The following is a 24,328-nucleotide window of genomic DNA, read 5'->3' as shown; positions in this document are numbered from 1 at the left end:
TGCATCCCACTGATCTCCTGCTCCCTCAGGGGTCCTCTGCTGAGCTCCCTGTCAGGGCAGTCATCAATTGTGGCCGGGCACGAACTAGTTCTTCTGGTCTCAGGATGATGTAGGTCTCTGGTTCATGTGGCCCTTTCTGTCTCTTGGGCTCTTAGTTGTCATGTGGGCTTGGTGTTCTTCATTTTCCTTTGCTCCAGGTGGGTTGAGACGAATTGCTGCATCTTAGATGGCTGCTTGTTAGCATTTAAGACCCCAGACGCCACATTTCAAAGTGGGATGCAGAATGATTTCATAATAGAATTATTTTGCCAATTGACTTAGAAGTCCCCGCAAACCATGCTCCCCAGACCCCCGCGCTTGCTCCGCTGACCTTTGAAGCATTCATTTTATCCTGGAAACTTCTTTGCTTTTGGTCCAGTCCAATTGAGCTGACCTTCCATGTATTGAGTGTTGTCTTTCCCTTCACCTAAAGCAGTTCTTATCTACTGATTAATCAATAAAAAAACCCTCTCCCACCCTCCCTCCCTCCCCCCCTCGTAACCACAAAAGTATGTGTTCTTTTCAGGTTTACTATTTCTCAAGATCTTATAATAGTGGTCTTATACAATATTTGTCCTTTTGCCTCTGACTAATTTCGCTCAGCATAATGCCTTCCAGGTTCCTCCATGTTATGAAATGTTTCAGAGATTCGTCACTGTTCTTTATCGATGCGTAGTATTCCATTGTGTGAATATACCACAATTTATTTAACCATTCATCCGTTGATGGACACCTTGGTTGCTTCCAACTTTTTGCTATTGTAAACAGAGCTGCAATAAACATGGGTGTGCATATATCTGTTTGTATGAAGGCTCTTGTATCTCTAGGGTATATTCCTAGGAGTGGGATTTCTGGCTTGTATGGTAGTTCTATTTCTAACTGTTTAAGATAACGCCAGATAGATTTCCAAAGTGGTTGTACCATTTTACATTCCCACCAGCAGTGTATGAGAGTTCCAATCTCTCCGCAGCCTCTCCAACATTTATTATTTTGTGTTTTTTGGATTAATGCCAGCCTTGCTGGTGTGAGATGGAATCTCATCGTAGTTTTAATTTTCATTTCTCTAATGGCTAATGATCGAGAGCATTTTCTCATGTATCTGTTGGCTGCCTGAATATCTTCTTTAGAGAAATGTGTGTTCATATCCTTTGCCCACTTCTTGATTGGGTTGTTTGTCTTTTTGTGGTTGAGTTTTGACAGAATCATGTAGATTTTAGAGATCAGGCGCTGGTCGGAGATGTCATAGCTGAAAATTCTTTCCCAATCTGTAGGTGGTCTTTTTACTCTTTTGGTGAAGTCTTTAGATGAGCATAGGTGTTTGATTTTTAGGAGCTCCCAGTTACCGGGTTTCTCTTCATCATTTTTGGTAATGTTTTGTATTCTGTTTATACCTTGTATTAGGGCTCCTAGGGTTGTCCCAATTTTTTCTTCCATGATCTTTATCGTTTTAGTCTTTATGTTTAGGTCTTTGATCCACTTGGAGTTAGTTTTTGTGCATGGTGTGAGGTATGGGTCCTGTTTCATTTTTTTGCAAATGGATATCCAGTTATGCCAGCACCATTTGTTAAAAAGGCTGTCTTTTCCCCAGTTAATTGACACTGGTCCTTTGTCAAATATCAGCTGCTCATACGTGGATGGATCTATGTCTGGGTTCTCAATTCTGTTCCATTGGTCTATGTGTCTGTTGTTGTACCAATACCAGGCTGTTTTGACTACTGTGGCTGTATAATAGGTTCTGAAGTCAGGTAAGGTGAGGCCTCCCACTTTCTTCTTCTTTTTCAGTAGTGCTTTGCTTATCCGGGGCTTCTTTCCCTTCCATATGAAATTGGTGATTTGTTTCTCTATCCCCTTAAAATATGACATTGGAATTTGGATCGGAAGTGCGTTAAATGTATAGATGGCTTTTGGTAGAATAGACATTTTTACTATGTTAAGTCTTCCTATCCATGAGCAAGGTATGTTTTTCCACTTAAGTATGTCCTTTTGAATTTCTTGTAGTAGAGCTTTGTAGTTTTCTTCGTATAGGTCTTTTACATCCTTGGTAAGATTTATTCCTAAGTATCTTATCTTCTTGGGGGCTACTGTGAATGGTATTGATTTGGTTATTTCCTCTTCGGTGTTCTTTTTGTTGATGTAGAGGAATCCAAGTGATTTTTGTATGTTTATTTTATACCCTGAGACTCTGCCAAACTCTTCTATTAGTTTCAGTAGTTTTCTGGAGGATTCCTTAGGGTTTTCTGTGTATATAATCATGTCATCTGCAAATAGTGATAACTTTACTTCTTCCTTGCCAATCCGGATACCTTTTATTTCTTTGTCTAGCCTGATTGCCCTGGCTAAGACTTCCAACACGATGTTGAATAAGAGTGGTGATAAAGGGCATCCTTGTCTGGTTCCCGTTCTCAAGGGAAATGCTTTCAGGTTCTCTCCATTTAGAGTGATATTGGCTGTTGGCTTTGCATAGATGCCCTTTATTATGTTGAGGAATTTTCCTTCAATTCCTATTTTGGTAAGAGTTTTTATCATGAATGGGTGTTGGACTTTGTCAAATGCCTTTTCTGCATCAATTGATAAGATCATGTGGTTTTTGTCTTTTGTTTTATTTATGTGATGGATTACATTAATGGTTTTTCTGATATTAAACCAGCCTTGCATACCTGGTATAAATCCCACTTGATCAGGGTGAATTATTTTTTTGATGTGTCGTTGGATTCTATTGGCTAGAATTTTGTTGAGGATTTTTGCATCAATGTTCATGAGGGATATAGGTCTATAATTTTCTTTTTTTGTAATGTCTTTACCTGGTTTTGGTATCAGGGAGATGGTGGCTTCATAGAATGAGTTGGGTAGTATTCCGTCATTTTCTATGCTTTGGAATACCTTTAGTAGTAGTGGTGTTAACTCTTCTCTGAAAATTTGGTAGAACTCTGCAGTGAAGCCGTCCGGGCCAGGACTTTTTTTTGTTGGGAGTTTTTTGATTACCGTTTCAATCTCTTTTTTTGTTATGGGTCTATTTAGTTGTTCTACTTCTGAATGTGTTAGTTTAGGTAGGTAGTGTTTTTCCAGGAATTCATCCATTTCTTCTAGGTTTTCAAATTTGTTAGAGTACAATTTTTCATAATAATCTGAAATGATTCTTTTAATTTCATTTGGTTCTGTTGTGATGTGGTCCTTCTCATTTCTTATTCGGGTTATTTGTTTCCTTTCCTGTATTTCTTTAGTCAGTCTAGCCAATGGTTTATCAATTTTGTTAATTTTTTCAAAGAACCAGCTTTTGGCTTTGTTAATTCTTTCGATTGTTTTTCTGTTCTCTAATTCATTTAGTTCAGCTCTAATTTTTATTATTTGTTTTCTTCTGGTGCCTGATGGATTCTTTTGTTGCTCAGTTTCTATTTGTTCAAGTTGTAGGGACAGTTCTCTGATTTTGGCTCTTTCTTCTTTTTGTATGTGTGCATTTATTGATATAAATTGGCCTCTGAGCACTGCTTTTGCTGTGTCCCAGAGGTTTTGATAGGAAGTATTTTCATTCTCGTTGCTTTCTATGAATTTCCTTATTCCCTCCTTGATGTCTTCTATAACCCAGTCTTTTTTCAGGAGGGTATTGTTCATTTTCCAAGTATTTGATTTCTTTTCCCTCGTTTTTCTGTTATTGATCTCTAGTTTTATTGCCTTGTGGTCTGAGAAGATGCTTTGTAATATTTCGATGTTTTGGACTCTGCAAAGGTTTGTTTTATGACCTAATATGTGGTCTATTCTAGAGAATGTTCCATGTGCGCTGGAAAAAAAAGTATATTTTGCAGCAGTTGGGTGGAGAGTTCTGTATAAGTCAATGAGGTCAAGTTGGTTGATTGTTGTAATTAGATCTTCCGTGTCTCTGTTGAGCTTCTTACTGGATGTCCTGTCCTTCTCCGAAAGTGGTGTGTTGAAGTCTCCTACTATAATTGTGGAGGTATCTATCTCGCTTTTCAGTTCTGTTAAAATTTGATTTATGTATCTTGCAGCCCTGTCATTGGGTGCGTAAATATTTAACATGGTTATGTCTTCCTGATCAATTGTCCCTTTTATCATTATATAGTGTCCTTCTTTATCCTTTGTGGTGGATTTAAGTCTAAAGTCTATTTTGTCAGAAATTAATATTGCTACTCCTCTTCTTTTTTGCTTATTGTTTGCTTGATATACTTTTTTCCATCCTTTGAGTTTTAGTTTGTTTGTGTCTCTAAGTCTAAGGTGTGTCTCTTGTAGGCAGCATATAGATGGATCGTGTTTCTTTATCCAGTCTGTGACTCTCTGTCTCTTTGTTGGTGCATTTAGTCCATTTACATTCAGGGTAATTATAGATAAATAAGTTTTTAGTGCTGTCATTTTGATGCCTTTTTATGTGTGTTGTTGGCCATTTCATTTTTCCACACACTTTTTTGTGCTGAGGCGTTTTTCTTAGTAAATTGTGAGACCCTCATTTTCATAGTGTTTGACTTTATGTTAGTTGAGTCGTTACGTTTTTCTTGGTTTTTGTCTTGAGTTATAGAGTTGTTATGCCTTTTTGTGGTTACCTCATTATATACCCCTATTTTTCTAAGTAAAAACCTAACTTGTGTTGTTCTATATCGCCTTGTATCACTCTCCATATGGCAGTTCAATGCCTCCTGTATTTAGTCCCTCTTTTTGATTATTGTGATCTTTTACCTATTGACTTCCATGCTTCCCTGTTATGTGTATTTTTTTTTTTAATTAATCTTAATTTGTTTGTTTTTGTGATTTCCCTATTTGAGTTCATATCAGGACGTTCTGTTTTGTGACCTTGTGTTGTGCTGATATCTGATATTATTGGTTCTGTGACCAAACAATATCCTTTAGTATTTCTTGTAGCTTTGGTTTGGTTTTTGCAAATTCTCTAAACTTGTGTTTGTCTGTAAATATCTTAATTTCGCCTTCATATTTCAGAGAGAGTTTTGCTGGATATATGATCCTTGGTTGGCAGTTTTTCTCCTTCAGTGTTCTGTATATGTCGTCCCACTCCCTTCTTGCCTGCATGGTTTCTGCTGAGTAGTCAGAACATATTCTTATTGTTTCTCCCTTGAAGGAAACCTTTCTTTTCTCCCTGGCTGCTTTTAAAATTTTCTGTTTATCTTTGGTTTTGGTGAGTTTGATGATAATATGTCTTGGTGTTTTTCTTTTTGGATCAATCTTAAATGGGGTTCGATGAGCATCTTGGATAGATATCCTTTCGTCTTTCATGATGTCAGGGAAGTTTTCTGTCAGAAGTTCTTCAACTATTTTCTCTGTGTTTTCTGTCCCCCCTCCCTGTTCTGGGACTCCAATCATCCACAGGTTGTCCTTCTTGATAGAGTCCCACATAATTCTTAGGGTTTCTTCATTTTTTTTAATTCTTTTATCTGATTTTTTTTTCAGCTATGTTGGTGTTGATTCCCTGGTCCTCCAGATGTCCCAGTCTGCATTCTAATTGCTCGAGTCTGCTCCTCTGACTTCCTAGTGTGTTGTCTAATTCTGTTATTTTATTGTTAATCTTTTGGATTTCTACATGTTGTCTCTCTATGGATTCTTGCAACTTATTAATTTTTCCAGTATGTTCTTGAATAATCTTTTTGAGTTCTTCAACAGTTTTATCAGTGTGTTCCTTGGCTTTTTCTGCAGATATCCTAATTTCATTTGTGATATCATTAAGCATTCTGTAAATTAGTTTTTTATATTCTGTATCTGATAATTCCAAAATTGTATCTTCATTTGGGAAAGATTTTGATTCTTTTGTTTGGGGGGTTGGAGAAGCTGTCATGGTCTGCTTCTTTAAGTAGTTTGATATGGATTGTTGTCTTCGAGCCATCACTGGGAAACTAGTTTTTCCAGAAAATCCGCTAAAAAAAAACTGCAGTCAGATCCCTATCAGAGTTCTCCCTCTGGCTCAGGCTATTCAGATGTTAATGAAGCCGCCTGGGGAGGGTGGGGGAGGGAACAGAGAGATAGGAGAGTAGCACCTCAGAATATAGCCAGAGTTGCTTGTCTTGCTTGGAATGACTGTTATATCTGAGATTCCCGCGGGCGCGTCGCCTATGTGTGCTGGCTGTGTGGAGATTGCCCCCAGGGGGTCTGGCCCGCTGGAGTCACGGTCAGATCCTCCGCTTCCAGCCCCACGCCCAGCGTCAAGGCTCCCCTACTGGGACGGTGCACTCTCAACTCCAAAATCAGTCGCTGCCTCCCGGGGACTTCTCGTCCCTCCAGCCGCGTGGCCGTGCCGCCCCCGTGAACCAGGTGGGCCCCCTCCCGGGGTTAGTTCAGATGGGTAGAGTAGCTCCCCGTGCTTGTGCCGCGACCAAGTGTCCCGGCTGGAACGCTGTTCTCCCCACTCCAATACCAGTCGCTGCCTCCCGGGGACTTCTCCTACCGGCTGCGTCCCACGCCGCCCGCGCGACCCGGCTGGTCCCCTTCCCGGGGTTAGTTCAGGGGGTGGAGCAACTCTCCGTGTTTATGGCGTACCTGCGAGCAGTCCAAATCCCTGCGGGACGGTTCCCCGGCTCGGATGCTGCTCTTTCTGCTCCAAGATCAGTCACTGCCTCCCGGGGACTTCTCCTACCGGCTGCGTCCCACGCCGCCCGTGGAACCGGCTGGTCCCCCTCCCGGGGTTAGTTCAGGGGGGTGGAGCAGGTCTCTGTGCTTGTGCCGTACCTGACTGGTACGCTGGCTCCAGGCTCTGGAAACTATCGCTGCTTCCCTGTATTAGTTCGTTCTCCGTCTCTAAATCTGTGTTTGTTGTTCAGGGTTCGTAGATTGTTATGTATGTGATCGATTCACTTGTTTTTCCGTGTCTTTGTTGTAAGAGGGATCCGAGGTAACGTTTGCCTAGTCCGCCATCTTGGCTCCGCCGGAAGCAATCTTTAAAACAAAACCAAACTCATACTTGGTGCCTTCCAATCACCTTCCACAGATCTTCACTCACAATCCACGGAGCGTAAGCATTTGTAAATTTTCCTCAACCTGAAGTGACAGTATGTTATCTCATGGCAACTACTATTATTGTTATTTTAAAGTTTTGAATTATGTGGTATTTATCGACCCAAAAAGAGTTGAATTAAGGACGGTGGTTAAGAGCTCGGCTGCTAACCAAAAGGCTGGCAGTTCAAATCCACTAGTCCCTCCGTGGAAACCCTATGGGGCAGTTCTACTCTGTCCTACAGGGTCACTAAGAGTCGAAATTGGCTCGATAGCAATGGGTTTTTTTATGGGTATAGTTATAAAACTACTTCAAACATGTATAGCACTTTATGATTTTCCAAGTGGCTTCTCACACATTATTTTAACTCCCCAGCACCCAGGGAAGTGGGTACGAGAATCACTGTTGCCCCCATTTTATAAACAAGAAAAACGAGATGGTTCAGAGAGGTAAGTAACTTGCCAAAAGTCACAGAGCTAAGCCCACAAATACACAAATTATTTCTAATCCAGTGCTCTTGTCATAACACCAGGGTGTCTTCCTGGCTACTACAGTGAAGTTTACTTACAACAGTATCTAATTCAAAATATTTAGAGCAGACAAAATACTTCTGACTAGATTACACAGACTTGAAATCACATAAAGTTTTACTGCTCCTTCATTCTTCTTATTTTTAAATAAGAAGACTTTATTGCAATTCTGATGTATTGCCTTAAAACAACTATCCCTAACAGTTAAAAATTCATGACTGCCCTTAATACACATATCAATATAGACATTACAATGGAGGCCATTGAGAGGTATGGCTCTCCTACAGAAGCTCAAAAGGCCAGTGATTACTGATAGCCCAAACCACAATAAAGCCACAAAACAGGGACAGATACTAGAGGTACCACCGCTTGATTGGTACCTTCAAATTACATACACTGTAGTGTAAACATAAGAAAATATGGGTGAAACTCATCCCCTGAACAATAAGACAGTAGACATATTGAACTAGTGCATCTACGTGTCTGAAAACTGGATGTTTCCGTCAACACATTTCAATACTACTAGCTCAAAGGAGCCCTTCTGGTCATCAAACCTGCAAACTGCCACAGTGGAGAACTCAAATACTGCCAGATCTTGAAACCCACCTATTGAATATGTCTGGCAATTTTTTTATTCATTATATACATTTATCGGATAGATAAGTCAAAAGTATTACTGAACACAGAAACTATTAAACTCGTTATTCATTACTATCCAGTATAGGTCACTACAAAAGGTTTTGCAATTATTAATAAAGCTGCAAATATATGGATCTATGCCTATTACATTTAAGACAAAAGTAGTGACCAGTGGTTCCAATTACCGTTATACCTTAAAAATTCTTACATTACAGGACATCCGAAAAGTTTAATGGACAAATAAGATACTATTCAGAGATAACCTCATGAGGAGATGACCAAGCAAAGATCTTAACTAACACACTATTCATCAGTATGACACATTTTGTGCTCATGAATGAGGTTAGGCAGAATTCCAAGAATTGAATATAGTCTACTGTTTCAAGAGAGAGACATCGAACTAGGGAATGTAATATATATAGCTCAGTCACGAGTCAAACAGCTCTAAAATGTCGTAGTACCAAGGAAAGATTTTCCAGTAACAAAGTGTCTATCTCAAAGGATCAAAAATAATACGAGAAATAAGAATATTATAAAAGAGCTCCGCAGGACTGCACCGTGAATACATGATAAGCATATATAAGGTTATAAGAGGACTGTACCTGAAAACAAGAACATCCACCAAGTGCACTGAAAACCCTGAAGATCACTATTATTTTAATAACCCTGGTGGTGCAGTGGTTAAGGCGATCGGCTGCTAACTGAAAGGTGGATGGTTTGAAATCACCAGCTCTGTGGGAGAAAGATATGGCAGTCTGCTTCTGTAGAAATTTGCAGCCTTGGAAACCCTACGGGGTCTCTATGAGTCGAAACAGACTCTACAGCAGTGGTTTGGTTTTTGGAGTGGGTATTATTTTATAGATGTGATTAAGATATCGAATTACTTCTTTGTGAAATCATCGGTCTAAAATGAACACCCAAATAAGGAGGAAACGTGCTACAAACCCAGGAATTCTTAACTTAGGGTCTGTCACGGGCTGGGCTTCAAGGAACCTATGAGCGCTTTGGAATTCTAGCCTCCTAAACTGTGGAGAATACATTTCTGTTCATTAAAGCCACCCATTTGTGGTATTTCTGTTATAGTAGCACTAAGAAACTAAGACACCCTCTGTCTTTAAAATAAAAGATGGATGCACTGGGATAAAAGATAAAACGTTGAAAGAATTACAAGTTTCTCCAGAAATGTGGCTGTGTTATTTTGGAAATGAGTGGGTACATTTTTGTTATTACAATGATTAGGGATCACTGTGGGGGCTAGCAATGTCCAGGATTGTTCTACATGTGTCCGGATAACAAAAAATTGATCCATATTTGGCATGTTTTTCATATGTCCTGCTGAACTTTCATATAAACGAAAAAATGAGCCTGTAACTAATACCATTGTCCATATTTATGCAAAGTTATTTTTTTACACAATTTTAATTTCCAAGACTACAACTACTGGAATCTACTGTATAACTCAAAGTTAGATTCAGTTTTTTATTTGGAAGTTTTACAATTTTGGAAAATTACATCACCATTTGTCATACCATTCTTGGATTTGCACTGACAATTCAAACTACTTGTCTGTAGTTGTTACTGCTGCATTCAGGGTTATTTATATGTACTTCAAACCCTTGAATACTTCATCAAGCATTACTTCATAGTCATGCCCAGCTATTACCATTTGAAAAACATAATACATTTATTTCTTTTATGTTCAGTGAAGACACTGCATTGATTTTAAAAAACGGAAAAAGGACATTAAGAAAAACTAGTAAAATCTGAAAAAGAAACCATGGGGTTTAGTTAGGAATAATATACTAAAGTGGATTTCTCAAATGTTAATAATAGGGGAAACTATAGGAGTATATGGAAAATCACTATAAATCAAAAACTATTCTAAAATAAAATGGTTATTTTAAAAAAGCTTAACTTTAGAGACTCGTTGTTAGGTGCCAAAAAGGCAGTTCTAACTCAGAGTGACCCTATGTACAAAGAATGAAACACTGTCCAGACTTGCACCATCCCCATAATCATTGTTATGTTTGAGCCCATTGTTGTAGCCACTGTGTCAATTTGTCTCATTGAGAGTCTTCCTCTTTTTTGCTGACCTTCTACTTTACCAAGCATGATGTCCTTCTCCAGGGACTGGTCCCTCCTTATAGCATGTCCGAAGTACATGAGACAAAGTCTCGCCATCCTCACTTCCAAGGAGCACTCTGGCTGTATTTCTTCCAAGACAGACTGGTTTGCTCTTCTAGCAGTTCATTGTATATTCAGTATTCTTCGCTGACACCCTAATTCAAAGGCATCAATTCTTCTTCGGTCTTCCTTATTCATTGTCCAGCTTTCGCACACATAGGAGGTGAATGAAATATCATGGCTTGGGTTAGGCGCACCTTAGTCCTCAAACTGAAATCTTTGCTTTTTAACACTTTTAAAAGGTCTTTTGCAACAGATTTGCCCAATGCAATACATCATTTGATTTCCTGACTGCTGCTTCCATGGGTGATGACAATGGATCCAGGTCAAACGAAATCCTTGACAACATCAATCTTTTCTCCATTTATCATGGATGTTGCTTATTGGTCAAGTTGTAAGAATTTGGGTTTTCTTTATGTTGAGATATAATCCATACTGAAGGCTGCAGTCTTTGATCTTCATTAGTAAGTGCTTCAAGTCCTCTTCGCTTTCAGCAAGGCTGTGTCATCTGCATATCACAGGTTGTTAATGAGTCTTCCACCAATCCTGATGTCACATTCTTCTTCACATAGTCCAGCTTCTCAGACTATTTGCTCAGCATACAGACTGAATAAGTATGGTGAAAGGATGCAACGCTGATGCATGACTTTGATTTTAAACCATGCAATATCCCCTTGCTATGTTTGAACTATTGCCTCTTGTTCTATGCACAGGTTCCTCATGAGCACAACTAAGTGTCCTGAATTCCCATTCTTTGTAATGTTATCCATAATTTGTTATGATTCATGCAGTTGAATGCCTCTGCATAGTAAATAAAACACAGGTAAACATCTTTCTGGTATTCTCTACTTTTAGCCATGATCCATCTGACATAAGCAACGATATCCCTCATTCCATGTCTTCTTCTGAATCTGGCTTGAATTTTTGGCAATTCTCTGTTGATGTATTGCTGCAATTTCTGAATGGTCTTCAGCAAAATTTTACTTGTGTGTGATATTAAGGATACTGTTGGATAATTTCAGCATTCTATTGGATCACCGTTCTTTGGAATGGGCACAAATATGGATTTCTTCCAGTTGGTTGGCCAGGTAGCTACCTTCCAAATTTCTTGGCATAGACAAGTGCACACCTCCAGAGCTGCAACATGCCAGCTACCACAGTACAACAAACTGACAGATGCATCGTGGCTAGAGACTCATTAAGATTTTTATTCTGGAAAACTGTCCCTCTGTTTATGTTAATATCAATATATTTAAATATTAAGTTAAACTACTCAACCTTTCCATATGTCAAAGATGGCTAAATATTAGCAAGTGACACGGTTCAACCTAAAATAGTTTGACAATAGCTTACTGGACTGTGTTACAAAGATTCATTGTTAGAAATAAAGAGAGATCAGTTGTAATCCATTGCATATACCCTTCTCCCTGGAAAATTCTCTGCTTGATTAGGTTATATTTTCTATTATTTTAATGTGAAGCTAATAAAGGGGTACTACAAAATATTTATCATGCAAAAAGGAATAAAGGGCCTGAGAGAGTTGAAAATCAGTGAACTAAACAAAGCATAAATAAGCAGAAAGGACAGATTACATCTCAGCTTATCTGTGAAGCTTACTCCAAATTCCCAGGAAAAGAATTAAAAGAAAAAAATCTATAGTATTTATAACGCATACTCAATGGCAGTCTTTTTTTTTCCTTTTCCATAGGCCAGTATTCAAAAAGCTCTTTCATTGGTAGGTTAACTTCTGAGTGAAAATATGTTGTTAAAGAGGACATGATTAGAAGAAACCTGTGTTTCTGCAGAACATCTATGAAATTCCTGAACATATTCAGTTTCTGAAAAAACACATTAAGTGGAGAAACTTGACAAAAGAAAAAAAAAAAAAAGCCCAGAAAAGCAAGGGGAAATTGGTAGGCTTACCATAAAAATTCACTTACCTGTGCACAAATCTGATGCATGACATGACCAAACTCATGGAAGTAAGTCCTCACCTCATCGTGCCTCAGGAGAGAGGGACGACCTGCTACTGGCTGTGAGAAGTTCACCACAAGGGCAGCCACAGACATCATTCGACTCCCATCAGGGAGAAGGCAGCCAGGCTGGAGACCAAAGCAGGCTGCATGGTTGTATTTTCCTTCCCTACGAACCAGAAACATATGTCAGTGAAATATGTCAGTCCCCAGGCCATATCAGATACATTTCATTCACCTTTTGGAAAACAGGTCAGTGTTTTGTTAAAATAGAAAAACTAAAACTAAACAAAGAAACAAAGAACCCACCATCACTTTCCTTAAGTTATAGCTCCGAGGTTTCTTTTGTTGCAAATCTTAATGTGAGAATTAAGATGCATACCACACCTATCGTACAGCTGAATATCCAACTTATTTTAATGAGCTCCTGTTTGTCTTCTTCAAAGATGGAGTCAATTCACTTTTCACTAAATAGTGTTGAAGCAAATTTGAAATGAAAAAATATGGTTTGATTGATCAGGTATTTTTTTCTTTAAATTAGAATTGATTAAAAAAAAATTAATTCCAGACAATGAGGTTTTTCCTTTTATTTAGAGAGAAGAATCTCTACTCACAATTAAACGAGCTCCTTTATGAACTAGACAGGGTTTTTGAAAACAGAATCCTTTTAGTTAGCCCCAAATAGCATAAATTAAACTATGAATCTTCTGTTCTTGAGCAATGTGGTATCTGTGACGGTCTGTTCGAAAGGCCGTTAGACTTCATTCTTGGAGTAGGCTTACTTCTTTTTCTGTGCTCAGAAAACTAACAGTGTATTTGGGTTTGGGGAGGTTTTTAGTTTGCTTTGTTTCAGTTTGTGTATTTTTTCCAGACTGCTTTTCTTGGTGACTCTAATTATTTTGTTTTTTTTCCCCGCTGATGCTATTCAAGTTAAAGAGAAATTAGCCTTTTTCTAGCTCCCTCTTAATATGTATAAAACTGGAAAGAGCATTGGTCCTGCCTTTATAACAACAACAAAAACAGCGGCAGCAGCAGCAACAACAATAATCACAAAAACAAAGCATGCTTGACCATCTGCAAATGCAACTTTTTTTAAACCCATGAGACCGCTGAGGTTACGAGTAATCAACTAATGAACAATCTAAAACAAATGCCTCCAAGGAGAGAGGAAACCAGCAGCTACAAGAAGTTTTAATAAATTACTAAAGGCTAACAGTTACTAAATTATTAATAATTTATTAGTTACATTACTAATATTTTGGAAGTGAAGTGATAGCTGTATAACACAGTGAATGTAATTAATGTCGTTGAATTGTACACTTAAAAATGGTTAAAATGCCAATCTCTTATTATATATATTTTACCACAATAAAATAAAATAAATAAGGTAACAAAAAAATTACTAATAATTAAAAATTATCAGCAAAATCAGAGAAGAGGCGGTATAGATAAGCGAAATTTTGTATCCATTTTCAGGTTCTTCTCTACAGACTTCAATGGGCACACACAAAAAGACTGGGGCAGTTGAGAGCCCTAAGGGATGTATTAGTTGTGATGCAGGCCTGGGGGAAGGTAGCAGCTGCTGTGGTAAAGGCATGGACCAATGCCTAGATTCTTTTTACCTCTTTCTCCTACAGAACAAAAGTTTTAAATTGCTGGGGAAAAAGCAACAAATGCTTTCATCCTTACAGCACTGGTGAAAGTCTACTGTCACTGGGGAAAACAAACAGGAAAAAAAAAAAAAACCTGAATCCCTGGAGGAAGAGCAGGAATACGTCCTGGGCCCAGACCTACAGCTGAGGCTGGAGTAGAGCAAGATCACTGAGCAGGGCCCACTCTGAGGTGTAATCACAACAACAGACAACTCTATTCTCCTAAGCAGACTAAGGATCGAGTAACATAACAGCAGTCTACTGCCGGGAGAGAAGTTAAGAGCTTCAAGGGACTCATTTTAAGGCACAGCACAAAAGGAAGACCTAAAGGAGAGGACGAAACAGACACTGAGAAAAACTCCCAGGCAAACTAGTTCCCATCGTAAACACAACATAACAATAATGTGAAGCTTGTGGTCCACTAAGGGCAACTATGGCAACAAAATGTCAAACTCAGCTCAAGTACTAAATAGAATCAAACGGCCTTAAAGACATTAAAGACCTAGCAGAAGTAAATGTGTGTCCATTTTCAGGCACAAAAAAATAATTTGCTTTAGTCTTCACTGTCCTATAAAAGTTATCTGACTTTTAAAAAAAACTGTGAGGCATACAAATGTGCAAGAAAAAAGAACACACAGTCAAGAGAAAAAACAAACAACAGAACAAGATTCAGACATGACAAAAATGTTGAGCTCTCAGACAGAGAGCTATGAATAATATGTTTAAGTTTCTAGTGAAAAAAGAGGACACCACGCATGGTTAGATGGATATAGAAAGTAGGAAACTATAAGAAACAAATGGGAATGCTGTAAATGAAAAACACAGTATACCTATCCCTCACTTATCAACTATCCTGTTATCTGACATTTCAAGTTTACAACAATAGTAAAAAATCTACTATATAACTATTTTGTGTATTAACGAGGCAGTGGCCATGGCAGCAATAGCTATGGAGTGTCACCTCCCTTGAGAAGGGTCTCCAGGTAGCCTCTGGGAAGCTGGGCCACAGTGCCTTGTGCCCTCCAGTCCCCATCAGCAGGGGTGCCTCGACCAGCTGGTGCTTGGGGCCAGCCTCCTCTGTGGCCGCAGCCTCTAGGTGGACGTGCAAGTCGCACTGAGCCAGGGGCATCTGTTCTGGGTTTCCAGCTCCTATTCAGCCTGAGGCCCTAAAGCTCAAAATTGCTGTGGGGTGCGAAGGGAGGGAAGAAAGAGGCCTCAAAGAGGGTGTTTGGAAGAAAAGCTCGTGAGCTTAATGGCATCCTGAAGTGAGCTGTACTGGGCCTGAAGTCTCTGCCTCAGTGGGGCTGGGTGTGTGGCCCAGCTACCAGTCCCTTTGCAGAAAGCCCGGAGCTTCAGTGACTTGCCAGGCCTGGAGGGCAGAGCAGGCTTCGGGATGCTGAAAGCAGGGCTTGCAAGGGTGGGAGTGGAGCCCTGGTGGCAGCTCTTGAAGGCAAGTGCTGACCCAGTAGCAAGAGGAAAGTGAAGTGGTTAAGCCACGAGTCCTCCAGTCACATCACCCATAGCCCGACTTTATCCAGCTTTGTTTTCTCCAAGCCTCCTTCTCCACAGAGGAATAATTCATAACTGAACTCGTCACAGTGATTTACTCATCAGTAAATCTTAGCAGTTATTATTTCTGTGATATTTTCTAAAAAAAACTGGAAAAAGAATGGCCTGAAAACAACAAAAATCCCCCATTTTTGCATAACAGATTTTTATATAACAACATGGTCTTTGGAACCTCACCGTGTTGGCAAGTGAGGAATGGGCGTAACAGAGATGAAAAATGCTTCAGACAGGATCATTAGGAGACTTGACACAGCAAAGGAAAGAATCAGGGACCCTAAAGACAGGCCAATAGAAATTGCCCGAACTAAAACACAAAGATTAAAAAGAGTTAAAAATAAAACAAAACAAAACAGAAAAAAGCCTCTAGATCTGTGGGACAATATCAAATGATCTATCATATATGTAATTGGAATCTCAGAAGAGAGATAGAACAGGATAGAAGAAATATTTTAAGAAATAATAGCTGAGAATTTCCCACAATTAATGAGACACCAAACAACAGATCCAAGAATCTCGGAGAACAACAGTGAAGTTCAAAACAAACAAGAAAAATAAAACTACGCAATATACTTTAGTATAACGAAACTGCTAAAAACCAGAAATAGAAAATTCTGAAGGTAGCCAGAGGAAAAGAGCACATTACACATGGACAGGGATAATAATTATAGCTGACTTCTCCCCCCAGAAACTATGCATATCAGAAGAAAATGGAGTGACACCTTTAAAATGCTGAAAGAAAAACCCCAAGAACCCAGAATTCTACAAACACCAAAAATATCTTTAAAAAAAGGAAGAAAAATAAAGACTACCTTGGACAAACAGAACTTAGAGAATGTATTACTAATAGACGTGCACTACAAGAAATTTTAAAGGAAGCTCTTCAGGCAGAAGGAATATATCAACCCAATATGAAAGTGTAATAAATGAAGTTAAATGTAAAAATTCTTATTTTTTGGTGCTCTAAAAAATAAACATTTACAGCAGTAATATTAACAATTCACAGGGTGTTTATAGCATAGTAAAAGTAAAATACAGGCCAATGATAACACACATGATGAGGGAGAAATTGAGAATACACTGTTTTAAGTTCCTTATACTACATGTGAAGTGTTATAACATTTGAAGACAGACTCTGATTAATAAAAGATGTATATTTCAACCCTGAGAAACAATTCAAAAATTTAAAAAGAGGCATAAAGAAAATGTCAATAGTGGAGATAAGATTGAATCTTAAAAAAACCCCTCAATCCTACTACACTGTGCTGCCTGTCAGCAAGACTGAGGGGAGTGGCAATAGATTTAAGAATACTGGCAGACAAGTTACTTAATCATAAACCTTTTTTGGCAGGGGTCACAATAGAGGGTCCCTGGCAGAGCAGGAGAAAAATGCAGAGCAAAATTTGAACTCAAAAAAAAAAAAACCAAAACAAAAACCAGACTTACTGGTCTAATATAGACTAGAGAAACTCTGAGAGTATGCCCCCTGACACCCTTACAGCTCAGTGGTGAAGTCACTCCTGAGGTTCACCCTTCAGCTGAAGATTAGACAGGCCCTGTCATGAATTGAACTGTGTCCCCCCAAAGTGCCTGTCAACTTGGCTAGATCATGATTCCCTTGTATGATTGTAAGGTTGTTTAACATCTTATCATCTGATGTGATTTTCCTACATGTTGTAAATCTCATCATTATGATGTAATAAGATGGATTAGTGGCAGTTATATTGATGAGGTCTGTAAGATTACATAGTGTCTTAAGCCAGTCTCTTTTGATATAAAAGGCAGAAGTGAACAGAGAGACATGGGGACCTCATACCACCAAGAAAGCAGCGCTGGAAGCAGAGCATGTCCTTTGGACCTGAGGTTCCTGAGCTGAGGTGCTCCCATACCAAGGGAAGACTGATGACAAGGACGTTCCTCCAGAGCCAACAGAGAGAGAAAGCCTTCCCCTGGAGCCCTGAATTCAGACTTCCAGCCTACTGGACTGTGAGAGAATAAACTTCTCTTTGTTAAAGCCATCCACTTGTGGTATTTCTGTTATAGCAGCACTAGATGACTAAGACAGGCCCGAAAACCAAAATGAGACTAAATGGGCACACCATCCCAGGGGCAAGGATGAGAAGGCAGGAGAGTACAGGAAAGCTGGTAAATGGAGGAACCTAAAGTCAAGAAGGGAGGGGTATTGACATGTTGCAGGGGTGGCAACCAATGTCACAAGACAATACGTGTTGTGTATTAATTGTTTAATGCAAAGCTAGTTTGCTCTGTAAACCTTCAACTAAAGCACAATTTTTTAAAAAAAAGGAAAAGAACTGACAACAGCAACTGGAAAGATTAGATAGGAAGTTTAGGAGACAGTGACTTTATGTTAATGGGGGAGGAACAACTCAGAAAAATAGGGTGACAATGGTTGCACAACTTGAACACAATCAATGTCACTGAATGGTACACGTAGAGACCGTTGAACTGGTGTATGTTCTGCTGTGTATATTCTCAACAACAACAACAAAATGATAAAAAATAAACCTTTTTTTGGGTCAATTTTAAGTAAATGCAGTGCACAAATTAGATGCTGCTGCTGCTGCTGCTAGTTACTGCTGAGTCAATTCTGACTCATGGCAACCCCATGCATGTCAGAGTAGAATTGTGCTCTACAGGGTTTTCAATGCTGATTTTTCAGACGTAGATAGGCAGATCTTTCTTCCAATGTATCTTTGGGTGGACTTGAACCTCTAACCTTTAGATTAGCAGGCAAGTGCATTAGCTGTTTGCACCACCCAGGGTCTCCATGATGATAGCAGCTAACTAATTAGGCAACTGTTATGTGCTGGGCACTCTTCTTTAATGCTTTGCATGGAATAAGCCAATTTAATCCTTACAACAACCCAATGAAATAGGTATTGTAAGTGTTTCCATTTTATAGGACCTAGTAGTACAAAGAAACTAAAACCAAAACCAAACCCATTACCATCGAGTCGATTCCGACTCATAGCAACCCTATAGGACAGAGCTGGGTTTCCAAGGAGCGGCTGGTAGATTCAAACTGCTAACCTTTTGGCTAACAGCTGATCTCTTAACCGCTGTGCCACCAGGGCTCCAAAGAAACTAAGACACATAAAAATTAAGTTTCTTAATTTTTTATTCTGGCTTCAGGGTCACATTTTTCACCCTATACTGAGAACGATGGAAGAGAGGAGTCTTAAACTGGGAGGGTTGAACTCCTAAGGTCCCTTCCAACAGTGTGATCCTCAGTACCTTGGATAGAGGTCCAAGTAGAACTGTCCCAACACTTCTCCTGTAGCTTTATCCTTCACAGTGTAAAGTGTAACACTTTTATCCCAAACGTGAGCATCTGGTACTTGCTCAAATGAAAGTCCCAACAACTCCTGGTAGATGCTCAGCAAGCCTTCTGTTACCACATCGATTGGGAAGTATTCCTTGAGGATTTCTTGGTCTAGAGAGTACTTGAGTTCCTCTGTCTGAGTCATGTAGTAATGTAGATCCCAGGCATTGATTTTTCCATCGTATTCAAAACCTCTCTCTTCACATTCCTTTTTCTTCAAATTCAAAATAAACTCTCGTTCTGCCTCGCCCAAGGGTTTTAATTTCTGGCTTAAATCATCTGTGAGGAGAGTGGGAAAATTTAGTGATTCACTGTCCTTGGGAGCAAGCGGTATTTTATCATGGTACCCTCTCCTTGGTAAACCCGTTAAAACCTGTTGCTGTTGATTCTGACCCATGGCAACCCAACAGGACAGAGCAGAACTGCCCCATAGGGTTTCCAAGGAGCAGCTGGTAGATTCAAACTGCTGATGTTTTGGTTGACAGCCAATCTCTTAACCACTGAGCTGCCAAGTTTCCCCTTCCTTGGTAGTAATCAATAAAGATAAACAGGAAGGCAGGCAGGAAGAAAGGATGGAAAGAAGGATATAGGGAAGAAAGGAAAGAAGGATGCACGGAGGGAGGCTCTATTATAGCAGCATATTATATGCTTTTCTCTTCAGGGTGATTTATTTTTATGGCTCCTCCCCTCTTTTTTCTTTTTGCACCACCAAAAGCAGGCCAAGACTTCCTGACATCATCAACAAAGCTGAAGTTTATCTCAGAGAACTATGACTCAAGAATGGTGTGATTCATGGAAACTAAACTCACGTACATGATCATTCCTCGACGAGGTCAGCCTTCTCAAAAAGCCAGGGAACAAAAGAGATGTAGCCTGTGGTCGGTATTATGTAAAAATTGCTCAACACATTTGACAGTCATGGGTTTAATTTATCACTCGCCCATTCCTATCACGAAGATATATTTGGACATAGCAGTTCCACTTTTTAGATGGGGAAACTTCTCAGACTACAATTTATATACTGAGTCCAATTTTGTGACTTGTTTCATGTTTTCGGTTAAATGAGAAGGCTCTTACTAGTATTTATTCCTCGCAACTTGTTAGATACGTAAGAGAAAAATGTGCTTGGCTCTGTAGGGACATGGCAGTTCAGGGGGCAACCCCGTAGCATGACGAGGAGGCAGCAGCCTGAGGAATGTTGTGTGAAGAGAAAGGAGGAAGCTTATGGTGTCTACAAAGAAACACAACTCTGATGGGGGCCTATGAGAGAATATGTGAGTACAGGTGATAAGAGAACAACTCTGGGGAGAATCAGACAATTTTAAATTAGAGAGGATACTACTTTAAAGTAATTAAGTCATTCAGGTAGTTACCAAGAAAACATTTCAGCATATGCAGTTATCCTAAAGCAAGCAGTCTCAGCAACCTTGTTAACACCCTGTGCCATGCTTTTGCATAAAATGCATCAGACTGTATGAGTTACCTGTTCACATCTCTATTGTTCCACTCAATGTAAAATTCATTGAGGAAAGGAGCCTTATCTTTTTCCTTTCTGCAGATCTACCACTTAGCGTTCTGTATAATACAAGGTAGTTATTCCACAAATGTCTCATGAATGAATAAATGAATTACGCAATAATAAATATAGCTACCATTTATGGAATACTGGCTCTATGTCAAACACCATGCCCACATATGTATTAATGAATTAATGTGCGGCCATTGGGGACACAGTGGACTCAATTCTGCACTGAAGGCTTATTTTAACAGATTACTAACTCTTTCTACCATAATTAAGCTAATAAAAGGATATCATGGTTAAATGAGTATCAAAGCAATAAATTACATAATCTGATTAGCTGTTGAAGGTGAATAAAGTCTGAAAGGTGTCAATGAGGAAAATACATAAAATATCCTACTTTGGGTAACTTTGATTAGAGCTGACTACAATGAAAATTAGTATCTTTACTATGGCTAAGTTATTCAACCATCTTCACTAAGATGAAGGAGAGTGACTGTTAGAATTGTGATACCCAGACTGACAAGTGGATGGGGAAGAGTACTAGAGTATCAGTGATTAAATGCCATGGACATAAGAACCATGGTTTTTAAAAGGTTAATGAAAAAGTTATTTTAAATTAATGTGAATATAATGATTATAGTTTTGATGTACATCATTTAACACTACTTTCATATAATAGCAAGTGGTTTCTGGAGTGGAAAACATTTATTTTTTGTTTCTTTATGTTCTATTTTCATTTATACCCATTTGTCAGCTTATTTCATATAAATTCACAAGTAGCCATGTTATCACTGCCAAAAGCCTGGTGGCAGTGAACAATGCCAATGGCCTAATATTCTCCATTAGAACCCTAGACATCTTGTTAAGAATTAGCATGAAAATACAAAATAAGATACAAATAGAATAAAGCCAGGTCTATAATAGTAATACAAAGACTCCTGGTTATGCAGTGCTTAAGAGCTGAGCTGCTAATCAAAAGGTCAGCAGTTTGAGTCCACTAGCCGCTCCTTGGAAACTCTGTGGGGCAGTTCTACGGTGTCCTGTAGGGTTGCTATGAGTCTGAATCGACTCAACGGCAATGGGTTTGGTTTTGGGTTTTATAATAGTAATACAAACAATGAACAATCCCTAGAAGCCAAGCAGTCTCTAGCATATAGTAGGTAATCAATAAACTTCTTAATGAAAAATAGGATTGTTAGAATTCTATTCTAACAGGCATGTTAGATTCTGAACCCCTCTGTCCACCTGCTATGATGTTGTAAAACAGTCATAGAAAACAAGAAATGAAAACCACATAACTGATTTAAAAAAAAAGAACTCACCAAGAAAGGCTATTACACGGCTTGTACTCTTTGCAGTATTCATTTCAAGTACAAAGTCAGCATGTGTGCTATAGCCAAGTAGTTTGGCTACTTTGGCACGCAGTGGAAGTAGGTGCTGCAGAATTATGGTGTTTTCCTAGGAATAAACAACAACAAATTTAATACCTGACAGGATTCAAAGCACTAAAAATAAAAGAGTTATTACATATAATCTTAGGCTGGTAAAAACTGTCAAATATTTTTAGATCACCTCAACTTCTGCTACATTATTCCCTATCAGCGTTATATACTTTTAAAAAATTTAAGGGGAGGATGGGATGGAAAACATAGAAAAGCAATTCATCCCTAGCGGAGAAAAATTTTGTTCCCTTCTTAGAAGACTTTTTTTTTTTTTTTGTACACCCAGAGACAGCCTGTCATCAACTGCAATCTCATCTCAAAGACGGAATTCAAAACAGCACAACTTAAGCATTCATTTGTGAGTCAAAAATACAAACTAAATTTTAACTAAGTTGATAAATATTTCTTAAATAATAATAAAAAAAAGAGTGACTGTATTTGCTACCAAACCAAGTGTTGGAAATCAATACCCTGGGACAGGTTTTCTGCGGCCTTATGTTAACTTTTGCTACCACTCATAAGATTTTCATTGGTGCTAATTTTTTTCAGAAGTAGGCTGCCAGGTCCTTCTTCCTGGTCTGTAAGCTCAGCTGAAATCTGTCCACCATGGGTGGCCCTGCTGGTATTTGAATAGCAGTGGCATAGCTTCCAGCATCCCAGCAACACACAAGCCACCACAGTACGACAAACTGAGAGAGTTGCCTCCTCAAAGTAGAGTTGACCTTAATGACATGGATGGAGTCAAGTTTTTGGGACCTTCATTTGCGGATGTGGCATGACTCAAAATGAAAAGACACAGGTGCGAACATTCCTTAATAATAGGAACATGGAATGTAGAAGTATGAACCTAGGAAAATTAGAAATCATCAAGACTGAAATGGAACCCATAAACATTGATATCCTAGACACCACTGAGCTGAGATGGACGGGTATTGGTCCTTTTGAATTGGACAATCATATGGTCTACTATGCCAGGAATGACAAATTGAAGAGGAATGGCATTGTATTCATCATCAAAAAGAACATTTCGAGATCTATCCTGAAGTACAACTCTGTCAGTGGTAGGATAATATCCGTAAGTCTATAAGGAAGGCCAGTTAATATGACTATTATTCCAATTTATGTACCAACCACTAAGGCCAAAGATGAAGAAATTGAAGATCTTTACCAACTCCTACAGTCTGAAATTGATCAAACACATAATCAGGTGTACTGATAACTACTGGTGATTGGAATGTTAAAGCTGGAAACAATGAAGGTTTGGTAGTTGGAAAATATGGCCTTGGAGACAGAAATGATGCCGGAGATCATATGACAGAATTTTGCAAGACCAACGGTGTTTTCATTGCAAATGCCTTTTTTCAACAACATAAATGGTGACTGTACATGTGGACCTTGCCAGATGGAATACACAGGAATGAAATTGACTACATGTGTGGAAAGAGTTGATGGAAAAGCTCAATGTCATCAGTCAGAGTGAGGCCAGGGGCCGAATACAGAAGAGACCATCAGTTGCTCATATGCAAGTTCAAGTTGAAGCAGAAGAAAATGATAGCAAGTCCATGAGAGCCGAAGGACAACCATGAGTATATCCCACCTGAATTTAGAGACTATCTCAGGAAAAGACTTGATGCACTGAACACTAATGACTGAAGACCAGGTGAGTTGTAGAATGACATCAAGGACAAATGTATGAAGAAAGCAAAAGATCATTAAAAGACAGGAAAGAAAGAAAAGACCAAAATGGATGTCAGAAGGGACTCTGAAAGTTGCTCTTGAACACAGAATAGCTGAAGCAAAAGGAAAAAATGATGAAGTAAAAGAGCTGAGCAGAAGATTTCAAAGGGCATCTCCAGAAGACAAAGTAAAGTATAATGAAATGTGCAAAGACTTGGAGCTAGAAAACCAAAAGCAATGAACATGCTTGGCATTTCTGAAGCTGAAAGAACTGAAAAAGAAAAAAAAAAATTCAAGCCTTGAGTTGCAATATGGAAGGATTCTACGGGCAAAATACTTGAGTGATGCAGGAAGCATCAAAAGAAGATGGAAAGAATACAGAGTCGCTGTAGTAAAAATGAGATGTTTCAGCCAACAGTTGCAGCAGTGGAAGTGCTCACTCATCTATGCCAAGAAATTTGGAAGACAGCTACCTGGTGAACCAACTGGAAGAGATCCATATTTGTGCCCATTCTAAAGAAAGGTGATTCCACAGAGTGCAGAAATTATCAAATAATATCATTAATATCACAACCAAGTGAAATTTGCTGAAGATCATTCAAAAGTGGTTGCAGTAGTACATCAACAGGGAACTGCCAGAAATTCAAACCAGAGTCAGAAGAGGACATGGAATGAAGATATCATTGCTGATGTCAGATTGATCCTGGCTGAAAGCAGAGAATACCAGAAAGATGTTTACCTGTGTTTTATTGACTGTGGAAAGACATTCAACTGCGTGGATCATAACAAATTATGGATAACTTTGGGAAGAATGAGGA

General features: G+C 39.0%; 1 protein-coding gene across 11 annotated transcripts in view; it reads right to left on the bottom strand.

Annotated features, from left to right (window-relative positions):
* The window catches only part of NLN (neurolysin), a 147,629-nt gene that overhangs the window by 34,843 nt on the left and 88,458 nt on the right, over positions 1 to 24,328 (bottom strand). For 9 of the 11 annotated variants that reach the window (XM_023545517.2, XM_010588182.3, XM_023545516.2 and 6 more), the window contains 3 exons: positions 21,714 to 21,849; positions 18,782 to 19,148; positions 12,276 to 12,477 (listed from right to left, as the gene is read on the bottom strand). In XM_023545517.2, coding sequence (XP_023401285.1) covers positions 12,276 to 12,477; positions 18,782 to 19,148; positions 21,714 to 21,849 — 705 coding nt within the window. The remainder of the gene's footprint in view (positions 1 to 12,275; positions 12,478 to 18,781; positions 19,149 to 21,713; positions 21,850 to 24,328) is intronic. The other 2 variants (XM_010588183.3, XM_023545512.2) reach the window with 1 other exon arrangement.

The sequence above is a fragment of the Loxodonta africana genome, chromosome 2 (assembly GCF_030014295.1).
Source record: "Loxodonta africana isolate mLoxAfr1 chromosome 2, mLoxAfr1.hap2, whole genome shotgun sequence".
Taxonomy (NCBI): domain Eukaryota; kingdom Metazoa; phylum Chordata; class Mammalia; order Proboscidea; family Elephantidae; genus Loxodonta; species Loxodonta africana.
Note: the sequence above shows the minus strand (reverse complement) of the source record. Positions and strands in the feature narration are given on the sequence as shown.